General features: G+C 44.1%; 1 protein-coding gene across 1 annotated transcript in view; it reads right to left on the minus strand.

Moving 5' to 3' along the window:
* Positions 1-1610: 1610 nt before the first annotated feature.
* Positions 1611-17563, minus strand: part of SMG1 (SMG1 nonsense mediated mRNA decay associated PI3K related kinase) — a 121554-nt gene continuing 105601 nt past the window's right edge. The window contains exons 49-63 of the mRNA XM_069734120.1: positions 17241-17507; positions 16925-17159; positions 15492-15718; positions 10404-10554; positions 10117-10306; positions 9381-9850; positions 9032-9169; positions 7999-8151; positions 7725-7907; positions 7380-7607; positions 7065-7276; positions 4375-4481; positions 3652-3831; positions 3322-3428; positions 1611-2236 (exon numbers count right to left, since the gene is read on the minus strand). Of these exons, the coding sequence (XP_069590221.1) occupies positions 2159-2236; positions 3322-3428; positions 3652-3831; positions 4375-4481; positions 7065-7276; positions 7380-7607; positions 7725-7907; positions 7999-8151; positions 9032-9169; positions 9381-9850; positions 10117-10306; positions 10404-10554; positions 15492-15718; positions 16925-17159; positions 17241-17507 (2926 nt within the window). The 3' untranslated portion in view covers positions 1611-2158. The remainder of the gene's footprint in view (positions 2237-3321; positions 3429-3651; positions 3832-4374; positions 4482-7064; positions 7277-7379; positions 7608-7724; positions 7908-7998; positions 8152-9031; positions 9170-9380; positions 9851-10116; positions 10307-10403; positions 10555-15491; positions 15719-16924; positions 17160-17240; positions 17508-17563) is intronic.

Raw genomic sequence — 17563 nt, forward strand, 5'->3', positions numbered from 1 at the left:
GTGTATTAAATGTTAACATTTCTCATTAAATTAAATGTAATGCAGTCTTTCCTTGCTTTATCTACATCTTACATGGATTCCTGTTAATAGTAAAAAGTGGCCCAAAAAAAACAAAAAAAGTTGTACGTTCACATAGAAGTCTCGCACACAAAGTTTACCATTACCATCACCTTCATAGTAATGTCTGCTGGTACACAGTAAAGGCATGCATATCTCAGCATTGATATACTTTTACCTGGCCAATCGGAATAAAAAAAGGCTGCCATTCCTACAGACTGGCCGGTATAATGACCGCAAACTAACTTTTTTTTTTTTATACTTGACTTCTGTTAATACTTTAGATTCGGAGAGAGGAAGCAAAAAAAAAAAAATAAACTAAACAGATTCTCAAAATGGATCTCGACAGAGCGGGCGGAAAACGTATCTTGTCACCATGTGCTGTAGTTCTTCCTGGCAGAGAAGGATATATGGTAAAGCACATGACCTGCTCAAATTGTAAAATATTGCTGGTAACGTGGTGAACTGGTATCATGGCAGCTGCTGGTTGGAATAAGATTTTTCTCTTAAAAAAAAAAAAAAAAGGCAGAATATGTGCTCATATGTCTAGGTTCATCAGATTGCAGATCATTCGGTTCTCACATTGTACCAAGGCGACAAATCACAGACGTGTACGTGGGGGGGAATCAGGTTTATGAAGCTAAATGGAAATAACCAAAAAAACAAATATCTAGAAAGTTAATTATTAAAATGATTTCTCAAGATTTACAATAACTCTGCACAAACTATGACATAACTAGCTAAATGAAGGTTCATGTGTGTTTGGACTGGTCTGGAAAAAAAAATTGCTTTCGCCTACAAAACTTTCCAAGAGGTGAAAAAAAATATTGTAAACCTGAATTTTTCATAATACTTAAATGAATGTCGTTCAGTTTAGAAAAACCTGCGTCTTTGCTTTTCCATATAAAGAAAAAAAAAAAAAAAAAAAGTAGGTGTTCAAGATGGAGCCTTATAACTGAATGAGCATCACTCCAGGACAGACAGGGAGATTGTACCAAGAAATGTCAAATCATCAAAAGAAAAAAAAAAAATCTTTTTATTAAAATTGTGAATTAACCACCACGGCAATCTACCTCCACCAGAACAACACTTTATTGTATGACCGTCAGCAATAGTGCACAAGAAACCTAAAAGGGGGAAAAAAAAAAAAAACTAAAGAGGAAAATGGCTGGGAAAATAGTAGAGAACAGGAACATGTTTACGATGGAAGAACCAGCCGTGGTTCCAAAATGCACAGTGCCGATCCCCGTCAGGAAACTGGACGAGGGTAACACTAGTCATACCCATAGGGAATCACCTATATGAGTTATTTCCAAAGATCCAAGTTTTTCTTTTCTTTTCTGGATATCCCAACTAGCAAACATACATACTGTAAAGCTGACTACTGTGTGAGAAGTACAAGAGTTGAAAATAAACAAGTCATCCTAAACTACGAGAATTTAAGGGAAGAAAAGAATGGAGAACAAGGTTTTTTCTTCTTGGTAGAAGTCCACCAAACTTCACAATTCTGTTCTTTGGCTGCTTCTTTTCAGCTAGGTTTTTTTTTTTTTTTTGTATCATTATTAAAGGCCATGCTTCATCTCCTAGCCTCTTCTGTGCTAAACTGGTCAAACGCAACCAGCAATGTTGCCAAAGCAACAAGAGTAACCCAAGAAAACGGACAGCATCTTCTTCACGGCAAATCCTTGATGGCCCCAGTTTTCCCCCCTTTACGAACAGGGTTTAGCATTTCCTCAATTGTTGACAGGGTCACATGGAAGAGAGTTCGAGATCACCATGCTTGTCTGGAGGAGACCCAATTTCTTTCTGCAGCCGTTTGTCAGACATATTTGTCAGATCTTCCATAGCAGAAAGACAATCACGTTAACCAGACGGTGAGCGTTATACTCTGTGCCCTGGGGACTGCTGACCATTGATGTTTAACATTTCTCTGGGTGCAGCGTTCCTGTGGGATTCCTTTTCCCACTGCACCAGGATTTCCTAGATTAAGCCCCCAGTATACATCGCCACCGGCCTTGGCGCGGCTGTGGATGCCTGAGACTTGATTGATTCTGGTGGATTTCGGACTGAGCTGAACCAGGCGTGTTTGCAGTCTTCTCTCTCACACCCAAGCTGTCCAACCTTCATACAGCTGCGCCAGGTTATCTAGGTTTGTTGCCTCCTTAATCACAAAGTCCACCTAAAATTAAGTGAAAATATAAATTGGTAAACCTTTCAAAAAACAAAAAAAAAAAAACCATGAAGATTCTGATATAATCTACTACAAAACATGTATCTATGTAAATGTACACCTAAACAGGAGACTGTTGTACTGCTGGGACACGCCGCGCAGCCCCGCACTGCTGGGACACGCCGCGCAGCCCCGCACTGCTGGGACACGCCGCGCAGCCCCGCACTGCTGGGACACGCCGCGCAGCCCCGCACTGCTGGGACACGCCGCGCAGCCCCGCACTGCTGGGACACGCCGCGCAGCCCCGCACTGCTGGGACACGCCGCGCAGCCCCGCACTGCTGGGACACGCCGCTCAGCCCCGCACTGCTGGGACACGCCGCTCAGCCCCGCACTGCTGGGACACGCCGCACAGCCCCGCACTGCTGGGACACGCCGCTCAGCCCCGCACTGCTGGGACACGCCGCACAGCCCCGCACTGCTGGGACACGCCGCACAGCCCCGCACTGCTGGGACACGCCGCACAGCCCCGCACTGCTGGACACCCATTTATCCTTAGACCAGTATCTGCTTACCACATTGGCTGTTAGGACTGCAGACACATAAAATCAAAGGTTAGAGTTTACCATTTGTATAAATCAGGTGCGGGTGTATGGAGTGGACACAGAAGCGGAGCGTGGCCCATACATTGTGGGTGCTGGCTGTGTTATACAGCCAACACCTATATAATTACATAGGTTTGGTATCACCATAAATGTACCGACGTGGAGAATCACGCTGCCAGGTGATTTCTATCGTACAGTTCAACACGACAGAAGAAAATTAACACAAACCCCGAAAACGACATATTCGAGTTTTTCACCATTTCACTGCAGTCAGAATTTTATTCTGGTTTTGCAGTACCTTATATGGTAACGTGAATGGTATCATTCAAAACTACAAATATGCAAAAATTAAGCCCCCACATGGCTATATTGATAGAAAAAAAAAGTTTTGGAGGGCAGGAAAACAAACTAAAGCACACACACAAAAAAAATACTACTTTATTAATATGGGGTTAAAATATTCCCATAATATTTTTTTTCTTAAAAGTACCTGCTCTGCAACAGACATCCTCCTGTTAGGATCCACATCTCTCCCCTCCAGCTTGGCTTTCACACGTTTCCAGACGCTGACTGCATAAGAATTTCGCTCTTGCACAGCTAAAAATGAACAAAACAAGAAAGGGGGAGCCTACAGTCAGAAGGATTTGCACTTTTATTTTTTTGTAATTTATATTAACATGCGATATTGTAGATATTCTTATTTTATGGATGTATCTGGCTTACAGAAAAGAAAAATCTCCTAAAAATAATAAAGCAACTCTTTAAACATTGAGCTTAGAAGGCAGCCTTGTTAGTATGGGAGCCCAGGGCATGTATGTACCTTTCCCAGTTTTGGGATCCCGCACTGCCTTTTTAGGACTTGAAACCGCACACTTGACAGGCCCGGGAACGGTGCTGGGCGGGGTATCTGCAGATGGGGCCAAGTTTTTCTGAATTGGCTTTTTGGCGTTCTGAGACATGCCCTCCGGCTGGGTCTTCTGCAGATTGTTGCTACGCACGGCTGTGAAATTCAAATAGGTTTGGAATAAAAAAAAATTAAAAAAAAAGATTAGGAAATAGAAACTTACACACTGCTCCATAGCAAACAAAATAAATGTACGACTGTGCCTTTCCCTTTTCTTATAAAGCTAAACGTAGCAAAGCCATATGCATTATATTAACTTAATCCAATGTTAATTAAGAGGTATTCCCATCTCCAAGATCCTAATATATAATAAAATTTGCAAATAACTCCAATTTAAAATTTAGTATAGTTCTTCTGATTCACTATGTCACTTATCCCATGTGCAGGGCACTGCAGTAGCTTGGGTATCCATGGTTACAATCAAAAGGAGCTAACTCACTATACGAGTGGTCATAACCATGGATACCGAAGTTACTGAAATGCTCTGCACATGGGCGAATCAGAAGAACTATACTACATTTCTAATTGAAGGTATTTTCTAATATTATTCTTATAACATATAGGGATATGATCTTGGACATGGGAATACACCTTTAAATAAAATAAAAAGAAACTACTGAAAGCAGTTGATGAAATCACCTGCAGCGAAGCTGGGCAAATACGTTGCTGTGGAGATCGGGCTGGTACATTCATTTGATGAATCCGTTACCAAAGGCGATGCAAACCCCACCAGGTTGTCATAGATGCTGGGGTGGAAAAAGTGTAGGGTACGTCAGTGTTAATACAAAACAGAGTTCATTGGGGAACACAGGCATCTGGGGTAGGCGCAGCAGCTATTTGGAGGCTGACGTTTAGCACACGAGTTTACGTATATCAACCATACTCCTCTTACAGACACCGCTAAATTTTAAGTCACGGCCCATGCGCAAATGAACCAGACCAAAACTGGGCCAAACAAGAAATACTTTTTCATTTCTCTGCTTGATAATTGTGTGCTCACTGCATGAGATATAAGGGATAACGTCTCTCCTTGTGGAGAGTGACATGCCAGTGTACGGAGACTTATAGGCCTTACAATTTTACAATGATGCCAGTGTACGGAGACTTATAGGCCTTACAATTTTATAATTATGCTAGTGTAAGGAGACTTATAGGCCTTACAATTTTACAATGATGCCAGTGTACGGAGACTTATAGGCCTTACAATTTTACAATGATGCCAGTGTACGGAGACTTCTAGGCCTTACAATTTTACAATGATGCCAGTTTACGGAGACTTACAGGCCTTACAATTTTACAATGATGCCAGTGTAAGGAGACTTATAGGCCTTACAATGCTCCTCTGGGAAATTAAATATGAAAATTCCTCCTCAGAGAGGAAGAGCACTAGAACGCTAGTGCCTATTGGAAATGGCGATGAACCATTAAAGAGCCTTGCAATATGGCTCAGGACAGCTAAACCAGAAACTCAATTTGCATATTATATGTTTCGTTAGTGCAAAGCAAGAAATCTGTTTTGGCTGTATGATGGACCTCTGATTGGGGGCAAAGGGGAAACGTTTACCCTTGTGGAGAGTGATAGGCCTTGCACTAAGCAGGTAAATTCCTTTAAAAATGCAGGTAAAGTGGGGACTAAATTCTCTAATACAGGAATACTGATGGGAGGTTTAGGGCACTACCAGGGAGGACACCACCAGGGAGGACACCTGCAGGAGGCAGCCACCAAGAGCTAGCCCTGCTGTGGTCAATCACTGATGGGAAAAGGTAAGAGCAAGGACCGCTCCGGAGAGGACCGGACTTCAAGAGAGGTTGGAGGCCATATAGGAGAGGGAGAGAGGGCACCGGAGTGAAGCACTGATTGAAGAGCCAGGAGTGGCATGAAATGACTTCTCCATGCCAGAAGGAGGGATACTAGCCCAGCAAGGGGTCTAGCTGTAGACAATCTCTGGGGTTACCAGAAGAATACAATACATAGAGTGGGAGAAAGAGGAGGAGGAGGGCTTCCTTTGATATTCTTCCCTTCAGCACCCGGTTGAGGTCCGCACAGGGTCTTCCTTTAGTACAACACTCTCTGGGGTCAGTGGTTGCAGTGGAGCTGATGCAGTGTGCCCTTCTAAGAAAGGGCAATAACAGGGAGATCGTGTTGTCCCCAATTTGCATATGGTGGAAGAATGTGAAAAATATAAACAAACTTCTGCAGAACAGAAGTGTCTGCCTCCTACAGACATTACACAGACAGGAATCGCTTTCCGTAAAAGGATGTTGTAGTTAAAGGGAATCTGTCACCAGCTCTTTGCTCCCTCATCTGAGAGCAGCATAATGTAGGCAAGGACACCCTGAATCCAGCGATGTATCTCTTAGTTTACTGGGTGCAGCCGTTTTTAGATCTAGCAATGAAGCAGAGCTGAGAAAGCTAACCCCGCCCACACCAGGCTGTGTACAAAGCTGTAGACAGTGAGCTGCTTATCACAGAAGAGGGCGGAGTAGGACCAGGAGACTCATGTCCCAGCAGTGATAAGCTCAACAACCATGGCAAGTAAACAGGATGGAGCTTGATGGGAGAGGTATGGCTGAAATTTGTGTTTTAACCCCTGCTGCCTTCAGATTACATAGCAAAACACTGCTGTCAGATTCCCTTTTAGGGGGGCTCAGGAGTGAGGCTCGCTCCACATGTGTCAGTTACCAGATATTATATAGCAGCCATGTATCTCTAAAAGCCGCGGCCAGAATTCTGTGTTAACCATTTAAATGTCACTGTCAATCTCTAACATTGAGTGATTGCGAGGGACCGATGAATTAATATGACAGCTGGGGGTTTATTTTTTTTTTTATTTTATAATAGTTTAATTTTTTTTCCCCATCACTTAAATAGGGAAAAAAAAAAATGTGATGCATATTTGGTAAATCGGACTGACGTGGACAATGAAGTTTCCTGGTCAAGCGAAACCCAAAAAAGAATGGCGGAATTATTCTTTAATGTTTTTCCCCCACCATTTTTTCACTCTTGGAATTCAGTACATTATATGGTAAAATGAATGGTGCCATTCAAAACTCAAACTCATCCTGCTGAAAACAAGCCCTCACATGACTGTTGACAAGGGAAAAAAAAAAAAAAAGTTATGGCCCCTGAAAGGTGGCAAGGAAAACAACGAAAAAAGCAAAAATGTCCTTAAAGGTCTAAAACTAGTTTAGGTTGGTGCCTATAGGAAGGGTATGGTCGACGGAGTGAACACTATCCTTACATAGAATCAGCGGCCTATACCCAAGATGCCGGTGTCTTCCCTATGGCAAACGAGAAGTCTCAATTTTCATAAAGGTGCGACTCTTACCCCTTGCTTTGCGTCTTAAGCTCCTTTAGTGTGGGGGTGATGTCCTGCAGCATTTCTATATGTTCCTGGGTGCGTACCTGGCCCAGAGCCTGCACGATCGTGAACAGGACGGTCTGGATGTTATCCTGCCAGGACTTGTACTCGCACAAAAACTGTCTCACGCTGTTCTCATAGGGCACATCTTCACCGTCGGCCATGGCTGCTTCTTCATCCTAGAAGTCAAATTTTTGCAGTTGCATTTACCAATAAGGAAAACGCATTAACAGATTACAGTCACAGTCGCCTGATCCGCAGGCTTAGCATACGCTATTTTACCTTTGCCATGGCTTTTAATAGGTGTTTAACATCTCCTAACTGCCTGTTGTGACCGGTGAGCACAGTCTTGATGCAATCCACCAGATTCTGGATGGTTTCACACACTGTTTCGACCTGCTGCTCTTTCTCGCTCTGCAGACTTCTCTGATTTGCCATTTCGTGGCTCAGCTGCTTGTGGGCAGAAACCAGCCACTCCGGGCTTCCGATGGCGCTCTCGTTGGAGCCTCCCTGTAAAGAATAAGAAGAAGATCAGCAAGTCTCTAGATGTCTAAGTGAAAAGGTTTAATTATTGCTTAATATTTACGGGGGAAAAAAAACCCTAAAAAAATGAAATCCGGTACCTACCACCAAGCGTTTTAAAAGCCGCAGTTCGAGCTCGGAAACTGTGCTGTTGAACTGCGATGCGAACGAGCACATCTGCTGGCAGCGCTTTATCAGCTCAAACAAGCCAGTGTCCACGCTCAGGGTCTCTGCGGTCCGAGTACGCAGGCTCTCAAAGTGTATGATGGTGCTGCACAGGAACGTTACCTGGAAAACGGCACAAGAGAAGGGGAAAGATCAGCTATTCCCTGTAACCGCGTGCTCATCTTTTTTTTTTTAAAGGAACAACGATATATACCTGGCTTGTTCTCTGGCTTTCCTTTAGCATAAAATTTCTTCGGTCTGTTATAGTTGCCTCAAAATCTTGCAGGACTGGAGCCAAAGCGGGATTTGCCCCTCCGGCCCATTTTAAACGTTGTTCAATGCTGGCTTCCAACGCTGCCAGCTTCTCCTAAACAGCGAGTGAGAGAACAAATCATTGCGAGCGACTAACACCAAATACTCTATAGTCGCAGACAAACATGGAAACCTGGTTGGTCCTGGATGGTCCGATGTACATAAAATTAACCCAAATCGGTTAAAAAAAAAAAAACCCAACAACCAGGATTGCACTTTTTAGTCACAGTCCACATTTAGCGATTTTCCTTTTTTTCCCTGAGCTGACCTTTTTTACAGATACAATTTTGGGGTAAAAACGATGTTTTGATCGCCTCTTATTGCAATGTTCAGGCGACCAAAAACAAACAATTCTGGCGTTGATTTTTTTTTTTTTTTTACACCGTTACCGTTCAGATTAATCTATTTTACATTTTGACTGATCAGAGATTTCTGAAAGCGGCAATACTAAATATATCTTTTTTTTTTTTTAATGGGGCAAAAGGGGAGGAGACTAATGTATTTTGTTAATATTTTTTACAACTTTTTTTTTTTTAACGGTATTTAATAGTCCCCTTAGAAGACTTGTAGCCACGATCGACTGACCGAACCGGCGTTCACAGGGGGATCATGATGACCGGCATGGGGGTCTTCAGCCGTAATGTGTGAGGAAAGTGTGGGCTCAGCGCCGGAGTGCGGGACACAACAGATGAAGTAAATATACGTCATCGGTTGTAAAGATTAAAAAACAAACAAACAAAAAAAAAACCACTACCACCACCATACATGTTGGGTCGTACCATTTCTTCTAAAAAGCAGCACCATTGGCACTTATGTCAAATTAATGGGGGCCGGCTGCAGGGCTAAATCAAGAGAAAGGCCAATTTACTCTTCGGATCGTGGGGTCCCTAAGATTGGGACCAGAGTGATCATAATAAAATTACAAAAATATTTACCTGGGCTGCAGCAATGGAAGAGTCAATTTGTCCAAGTGTGTGAAGTTTCTTCTTCATGCTGGTTAAGATCGCAGAGCGCGGAGGAGAAGTAACCGATGGCGTCTGCGGACGACTGATCAGGAGATCTTCGTGTTGCCACTGAAATAAAAGATAATAGATGCATAGTTCGGTTCCTTCTGTGTCAATGACAGCCAGCACATGAATTTCTGTAAGCTCCATTCAGATACAGTTACTGCTGCATGTGAACATATCCTTAGCTGGTCTGAGCAGCTGGAGATGGTACTTATACATAAAATCAGAGAATTAACAAATAGGAAGTGTCACAATAAGACAGTCTATGAATTATCACCTGAAACATTGCAATGTGTAGCTGTAAACGTTGCATGCTGGTTTTGCAGGAAGCAATGTTCGTTTCCAGGCGGCGGACCAAGTCTTGCTTCTTCCAAGCGGTGTCATAAGAACTGGCCAAGACTGTAGCTCTGTTCATCACAAGTTGTGAGAATCGGGAGATCTGGATGTTGTGCTCCACGGCCTTCTTACAAAGATCATCGACAGACACCTTGCTTTCAGCCCCAAAGTCCTTGGCCTCTACTTGGGCAATAATATCAACGCCCAGGGCACTGATGTAGCTGCACAGGGTCAGGCCCAGGGCCTGTGTAGGAAGGCCGATTAGGAGCTGCCTCACAAAGTCAGCCGTAAATGACTTGATGGGTTTGGCCATCTGCTCCTCACTCAAAGAAGAGTTTCTATACATGCTTTTAACATTCACTAGCTGGACGGGTCCATTTCCAGGGCCTTGGTCATCTGCTGAGCACTTCCCTAAAGAGAGACAAAGGGGGGAAAAAAAGTAAAAACTAAAAGGCACATGTGCTGTAATGTACGATATGTTATCTGGACCAGATGCCCTTCCGCTGGCATGATGTACAAAGAGGATAATTGTGCAAAAGCCTCTCGGTATACTTGAATAGCTGCGCTCTTTTACTAGACCTCACTACATTTTGGCGGCGTTCCTTCTGGCCCCATCCACGTATTTTACTAAGATGCAGTAAAAGACTACGATGTAGTGGAGAAACAAATGTCCTCACCAGACAAGGTTTGAGAGAAAACACCACAAAGTTTGAAGAATTCCCTGATGGTTTGCAGTCTCTTCAGAAAGAATATTTCGTCTAGAACCCGGCGAAGCTCTTCATCCTCAAAAAAGTTGACTTGAGTACTGCGTGCTTCGCGGATGATGTCAACTTTTCTCCAGGCAGGAGGAATTTCCATTTGCTTTAACTATATATGGAAAAAAGAAAAATCACACAAATAATAATAATTTAAAAAAAATTGAATTAAAAAAAAATTCCATTCATCGGTAGATCAACATTCCTACCTTGTCGAGTAATAATCCAAATGCAGTTTCAACTTGAGCAAACATGCCATCAAATGCCACCAGAAGCATCTGACCCGCTGACATTTTTGGAGTTTCGTCAATTGTTCCATTCCTGGGCTGAATTAGGTCTCCATACTGAGAATGAAGCAACCTACAAAAACCAAGGAATTCACCAGTAAAGTATCGCCCTCTTTCCCAACCATTGTCACATTTAAACTGGTTTCTGTCCATTTACAGAGTGCGTGCAGGCAGGGAGAGGAAGACTAAAACGCGTGAGAAGGGGAGACAGAGGCTATTGTCGACTAGTCAAATTTTAATGTATCAACATGTACTATGATTTTTTTATTTTAGGTCTCTATTTTATGAATGCACTAAATTAACCCCTTCCCGACCTGTGACACAGCGTATGCGTCATGAAAGTCGGTGCCAATCCGACCTGTGACGCATATGCTGTGTCACAGAAAGATCGCGTCCCTGCAGATCGGGTGAAAGGGTTAACTCCCATTTCACCCGATCTGCAGGGACAGGGGGAGTTGTAGTTTAGCCCAGGGGGGGTGGCTTCACCCCCTCGTGGCTACGATCGCTCTGATTGGCTGTTGAAAGTGAAACTGCCAATCAGAGCGATTTGTAATATTTCACCTAAAAGAATGGTGAAATATTACAATCCAGCCATGGCCGATGCTGCAATATCATCGGCCATGGCTGGAAATACTAATGTGCCCCCACCCCACCCCACCGATCGCCCACCCAGCCCCCCGATCTGTGGCCCGCTCCCCTCCGTCCTGTGCTCCGCTCCCCCGTCCTCCTGTCCGCTCCCCCGTGCTCCAATCACACCCCCCCGTGCTCCAATCAAACCCCCCCGCACTCCGATCCCCCCCCGTGCTCCGATCCACCCCCCCTGCACACCGATCCACCCCCCCTGCACACCGATCCACCCGCCCGCACACCGATCACTCTCCCCCATGCTCCGATCCCTCCCCCCCCGTGCTCCGACGCCCCCCCGTGCCCTGATCTCCCCCCCCTGTGCCCTGATCTCCCCCCCTTATACTTACCGATCCTGGCGGGGTCCGTCCGTCTTCTTCCCCGGGCGCCCCCATGTTCCAAAATGGCGGGCGCATGCGCAGTGCGCCCGCCGAATCTGCCGGCCGGCAGATTCGTTCCAATGTGAATTTTGATCACTGTGATATAATCTATCACAGTGGTCAAAATAAAAAAACAGTAAATGACCCCCCCCCATTTGTCCCCCATAGATAGGGACAATAATAAAATAAAGAATTTTTTTTTTTTTTCACTAAGGTTGGAGTTAGAACTAGGGTTAGGGGTAGGGTTAGGGGTAGGGGTAGGGTTAGGGTTTCGGTATGTGCACACGTATTCTGGTCCTCTGCGGATTTTTCCGCAGCGGATTTGATAAATCCGCAGTGCTAAACCGCTGCGGATTTATGGCAGATTTACCGCGGTTTTTCTGCGCATTTCACTGCGGTTTTACAACTGCGATTTTCTATTGGAGCAGTTGTAAAACCGCTGTGGAATCCGCAGAAAGAAGTGACATGCTGCGGAATGTAAACCGCTGCGTTTCCGTGCAGGTTTTCCGCAGCATGTGTACAGCGATTTTTGTTTCCCATAGGTTTACATTGAAATGTAAACTCATGGGAAACTGCTGCGGATCCGCAGCGTTTTCCGAAGCGTGTGCACATACCTTTAGAATTAGGCTATGTGCACACGGTGCGGATTTGGCTGCGGATCCGCAGCGGATTGGCCGCTGCGGATCCGCAGCAGTGTTCCATCAGGTTTACAGTACCATGTAAACCTATGGAAAACCAAATCCGCTGTGCCCATGGTGCGGAAAATACCGCACGGAAACGCTGCGTTGTATTTTCCGCAGCATGTCAATTCTTTGTGCGGATTCCGCAGCGTTTTACACCTATTCCTCAATAGGAATCCGCAGGTGAAATCCGCAGGTAAAACGCAGTGCCTTTTACCCGCGGATTTTTCAAAAATGGTGCGGAAAAATCTCACACGAATCCGCAACGTGGGTACATAGCCTTAGGGTTAGGGTTGGAATTAGGGTTGTGGTTAGGGTTAGGGGTGTGTTGGGGTTAGGGTTGTGGTTAGGGGTGTGTTGCGGTTAGGGTTGTGGTTAGGGTTACGGCTACAGTTGGGATAAGGGTTAGGGGTGTGTTGGCGTTAGAATTGAGGGGTTTCCACTGTTTAGGCACATCAGGGGGTCTCCAAACGCAACATGGCGCCACCATTGATTCCAGCCAATCTTTTATTCAAAAAGTCAAATGGTGCTCCTTCCCTTCCGAGCCCCGACGTGTGCCCAAACAGTGGTTTACCCCCACATATGGGGTATCAGCGTACTCAGGACAAACTGGGCAACAATTACTGGGGTCCAATTTCTCCTGTTACCCTTGAGAAAATAAAAAATTGCTTGCTAAAACATCATTTTTGAGGAAAGAAAAATTATTTTTTATTTTCACGGCTCTGCGTTGTAAACGTCTGTGAAGCACTTGGGGGTTCAAGGTGCTCACCACATATCTAGATAAGTTCCTTGGGGGGGTCTAGTTTCCAAAATGGGGTCACTTGTGGGGGGTTTCTACTGTTTAGGCACACCAGGGGCTCTGCAAACGCAACGTGACGCCCGCAGACCATTCCATCAAAGTCTGCATTTCAAAAGTCACTACTTCCCTTCTGAGCCCCGACGTGTGCCCAAACAGTGGTTTACCCCCACATATGGGGTATCAGCGTACTCAGGAGAAACTGGACAACAACTTTTGGGGTCCAATTTCTCCTGTAACCCTTGGGAAAATAAAAAATTCTGGGCTAAAAAATTATTTTTGAGGAAAGAAAACGTATTTATTATTTTCACTGCTCTGTGTTATAAACTTCTGTGTTTGGGGGTTCAAAGTGCTCACCTCACATCTAGATAAGTTCCTTTCGGGGTCTAGTTTCTAAAATGGGGTCACTTGTGGGGGGTTTCTACTGTTTAGCCACATCAGGGGCTCTGCAAACGCAACGTAACGCCCGCAGAGCATTCCATCAAAGTCTGCATTTCAAAATGTCACTACTTGACTTCCGAGCCCCGACATGTGCCCAAACTGTGGTTTACCCCACATATGGGGTATCAACGTACTCAGGAGAAACTGTACAACAACTTTTGGGGTCAAATTTCTCCTGTTACCCTTGGGAAAATAATAAATTGCAGGCTAAAAAATCATTTTAGAGAAAATAAAATTTTTATTTTATTTTCATGGCTCTGCGTTATAAACTTCTGTGAAGCACTTGGAAGTTCAAAGTCCTCACCACACATCTAGATTAGTTCCTTTGGGGGTCTAGTTTCCAAAATGGGGTCATATGTGGGGGATCTCCAATGTTTAGGCACACAGGGGCTCTCCAAACGTGACATGGTGTCCGCTAATGATTGGAGCTAATTTTCCATTTAAAAAGCCAATTGGCGTGCCTTCCCTTCCGAGCCCTGCCGTGCGCCCAAACAGTGGTTTACCCCCACATATGGGGTATCAGCGTACTCAGGACAAACTGGACAACAACATTTGCGGTCCAATTTCTCCTATTACCCTTGGCAAAATAGGAAATTCCAGGCTAAAAATCATTTTTGAGGAAAGAAAAATTATTTTTTATTTTCACGGCTCTGCATTATAAACTTCTGTGAAGCACCTGGGGGTTTAAAGTGCTCAATATGCATCTAGATAAGTTCCTTGGGGGGTCTAGTTTCCAAAATGGGGTCACTTGTGGGGGAGCTCCAATGCATAGGCACACAGGGGCTCTCTAAACGCGACATGGTGTCCGCTAACAATTGGAGCTAATTTTCCATTCAAAAAGTCAAATGGCGCGCCTTCCCTTCCGAGCCCTGCCGTGTGCCCAAACAGTGGTTTACCCCCACATCTGAGGTATCGGCGTACTCGGGAGAAATTGCCCAACAAATTTTAGGATTCATTTTATCCTATTGCCCATGTCAAAATGAAAAACTGAGGCGAAAAGAATTTTTTTGTGAAAAAAAAAGTACTTTTTCATTTTTACAGATCAATTTGTGAAGCACCTGAGGGTTTAAAGTGCTCAATATGCATCTAGATAAGTTCCTTGGGGGGTCTAGTTTCCAAAATGGGGTCATTTGTGGGGGAGCTCCAATGTTTAGGCACACGGGGGCTCTCCAAACGTGACATGGTGTCCGCTAAAGAGTGGAGCCAATTTTTCATTCAAAAAGTCAAATGGCGCTCCTTCCCTTCCAAGCCCTGCCGTGCGCCCAAACAGTGGTTTACCCCCACATATGAGGTATCAGCGTACTCAGGACAAATTGGACAACAACTTTCGTGGTTCAGTTTCTCCTTGTACCATTGGGAAAATAAAAAAAATGTTGCTAAAAGATAATTTTTGTGACTAAAAAGTTAAATGTTCATTTTTTCCTTCCATGTTGCTTCTGCTGCTGTGAAGCACCTGAAGGGTTAAAAAACTTCTTGAATGTGGTTTTGAGCACCTTGAGGGGTGCATTTTTTAGAATGGTGTCACTTTTGGGTATTTTCAGCCATATAGACCCCTCAAACTGACTTCAAATGTGAGGTGGTCCCTAAAAAAAATGGTTTTGTAAATTTCGTTGTAAAAATGAGAAATCGCTGGTCAAATTTTAACTCTTATAACTTCCTAGCAAAAAAAAATTTTGTTTCCAAAATTGTGCTGGTGTAAAGTAGACATGTGGGAAATGTTATTTATTAACTATTTTGTGTCACATAACTCTCTGGTTTAACAGAATAAAAATTCAAAATGTGAAAATTGCGAAATTTTCAAAATTTTCGCCAAATTTCCGTTTTTATCACAAATAAACGCAGAATTTATTGACCTAAATTTACCACTAACATGAAGCCCAATATGTCACGAAAAAACAATCTCAGAACCGCTAGGATCCGTTGAAGCGTTCCTGAGTTATTACCTCATAAAGGGACACTGGTCAGAATTGCAAAAAACGGCCAGGTCATTAAGGTCAAAATAGGCTGGGTCATGAAGGGGTTAAAGACTCCTCCATCACCTACCCACTGCACATTACAACCCATCAATACGAAATAGATCACTATATACCTGGCGATATCAATATACTGAGCATTTGCCTCATCGTCCAGACACATGGCGGCGTTCCTCAGATAGGTCTGTAATGAATCGACCAGCGCCTGCAGCGGAGTCCCCTCTGTGGTTTGTTCGATCAGGTTGTCCAATTCTTGCAGCATGACCTCTAAAGTCTGTTCACCTTTCATTAAGCATCTCAGAGCTTCGGGGAAAATGATCTGACAGAAGTTTGAGTTCAGTTCCTTAAAAAAAAAGGGGAAAAAATTCTAAGTTAAAAAAAAAAAAAAAAAAACAATTAGGCGGATTTACGACTTAAAATGCATCATATTTTGGAGTTAGAACTCTGGCGTACTCTAAAATGTGAAGATATATCGAAATATTGGTATATATCGTTTTCCATTCTGTAGATAAAAATTAGGCCTTTGGTCAACTTCTAAAAAAGGTCTTAAGAGGTGGTAATTGGGAGGGAAGCAACGCATCAACGTTTACAGCATCTTGAAGTACAAAGGCTCCCGAGTGTATGAGAAACCCCCCATTGTATCAGAACAATTAGGAGTCATACCACCGGGGCCACATGTCTCGCTGTCATTTATATACCGTGTGAGAAGGAACAATAATCAGGATGTCGTTATCCAGAGTATATTGTAGGGAAAGAACAGATTGAGGAATACAGTTTTGTCCACAAGGCAAGACATTGTGTCTCCAGGATGGTGGGGAAGATGTACAGCTGAAGTCGCAGGTGGGGTATAAAGGACCCAAGTGGGACACAAGGAGAGAGGAGAGGGGGAAGGCATCCCTAAGGAGGAGATGGTAGGAGGGAATCCTTGGGAAGGAGAGAAGGACTTTAGTTCTGGCTGGGTGACTATATCAATGTTTCTCCACGTCTGCTAATGAGACGGTTTTGGAGCATTGTGTTTGGTGATTATTTTATTTTATTTTAATCAATTTTATGCTCTACATTTCATTCTGGGCATAAAATACCCCGCCACAACTACACGTCACAGGGTTGTGTGACGTGCAGGGAGATAATGAAGTCAAGAGGCAGAAATTTATTCCCGGCTCCACACACCCCGGAGCCTGAAAGAAATGATTTACACAAAATATTAAAATGCCATTTCTCCAGAACTAGACCATAGCTATGAGGCTTACAGGTAAGACTATTATAACCATTCTCTTACCTCTATGCCCATAGTAATAGCTTAAAAGCATCCAGGGGTTGCCAGATTCCTTTTACGCAGTGCAATTCTACAAATCGATGACATTAAGGAAATGCTATTTCTGGGAATCCCTAAACTACAAATGAGTACTGGTGAACTTGGTCTTTAAGTCTATAAAACTCTACCCTGCAGCTCAGATTGTGTGATCATCTGGAAATTTTTACTTTTATTTCAAAGAAAGATATGGAATCCTTCAAGAAGAATTTTCAGCCACAAATGTGGTCTCTTTACCTGGAGGGAGATGTATACTGCATTGGCTAGGTGCACAGCTTCAGAGGCTTCCAGAGGGTTCGGTACGTCCAGATCTTGTGGGAGAAGTTTGCACTGTTTGAGTAACTGTACGAGGCACGTGACATTGCCGCTCATGCTGCAGAGCTCTTCTAAAAACCAGGCTCCATCCCGTGAGGTTAGATCCACCAGCTGCTCCCCTGCGCTGGAGGCAGCGCCTTCCATCATGAGATTGCGCCTGAAAAACAATACCAAACAATATAGAAGTGCGTCTACATCAGTGAAGAGTATCACAGCAAGCGGCTACCATAGGGTTTACCTTGTTAAAGTGCAAAGAGCAGAGATGACGACACTGGCCAGACTCAGCGAGCCCTCGTCACCATTTTCATGCAGGAAAACTTTGATGCAGCGCTCAATTTCTTTCAACTGGTCTTCACACACTGGCACAGACACGGCCTCTTGTTTAAGCCGCTCCACCTGCCTCAGAAGGCGATTATTGGTGTCTGCATAATGGCGCTGCAGGGCCAGCTCGCTGGCAGAAATGAACTGAGCTTGAGAGGGCTGCGGTGCATATTGTAGCTCATACCTGCCAAAGGAAAAGTAATCTTACTATGACTAGTCATTAACTACAGGAAATCACAG

The sequence above is a fragment of the Ranitomeya imitator genome, chromosome 7 (assembly GCF_032444005.1).
Source record: "Ranitomeya imitator isolate aRanImi1 chromosome 7, aRanImi1.pri, whole genome shotgun sequence".
Taxonomy (NCBI): Eukaryota; Metazoa; Chordata; class Amphibia; order Anura; family Dendrobatidae; genus Ranitomeya; species Ranitomeya imitator.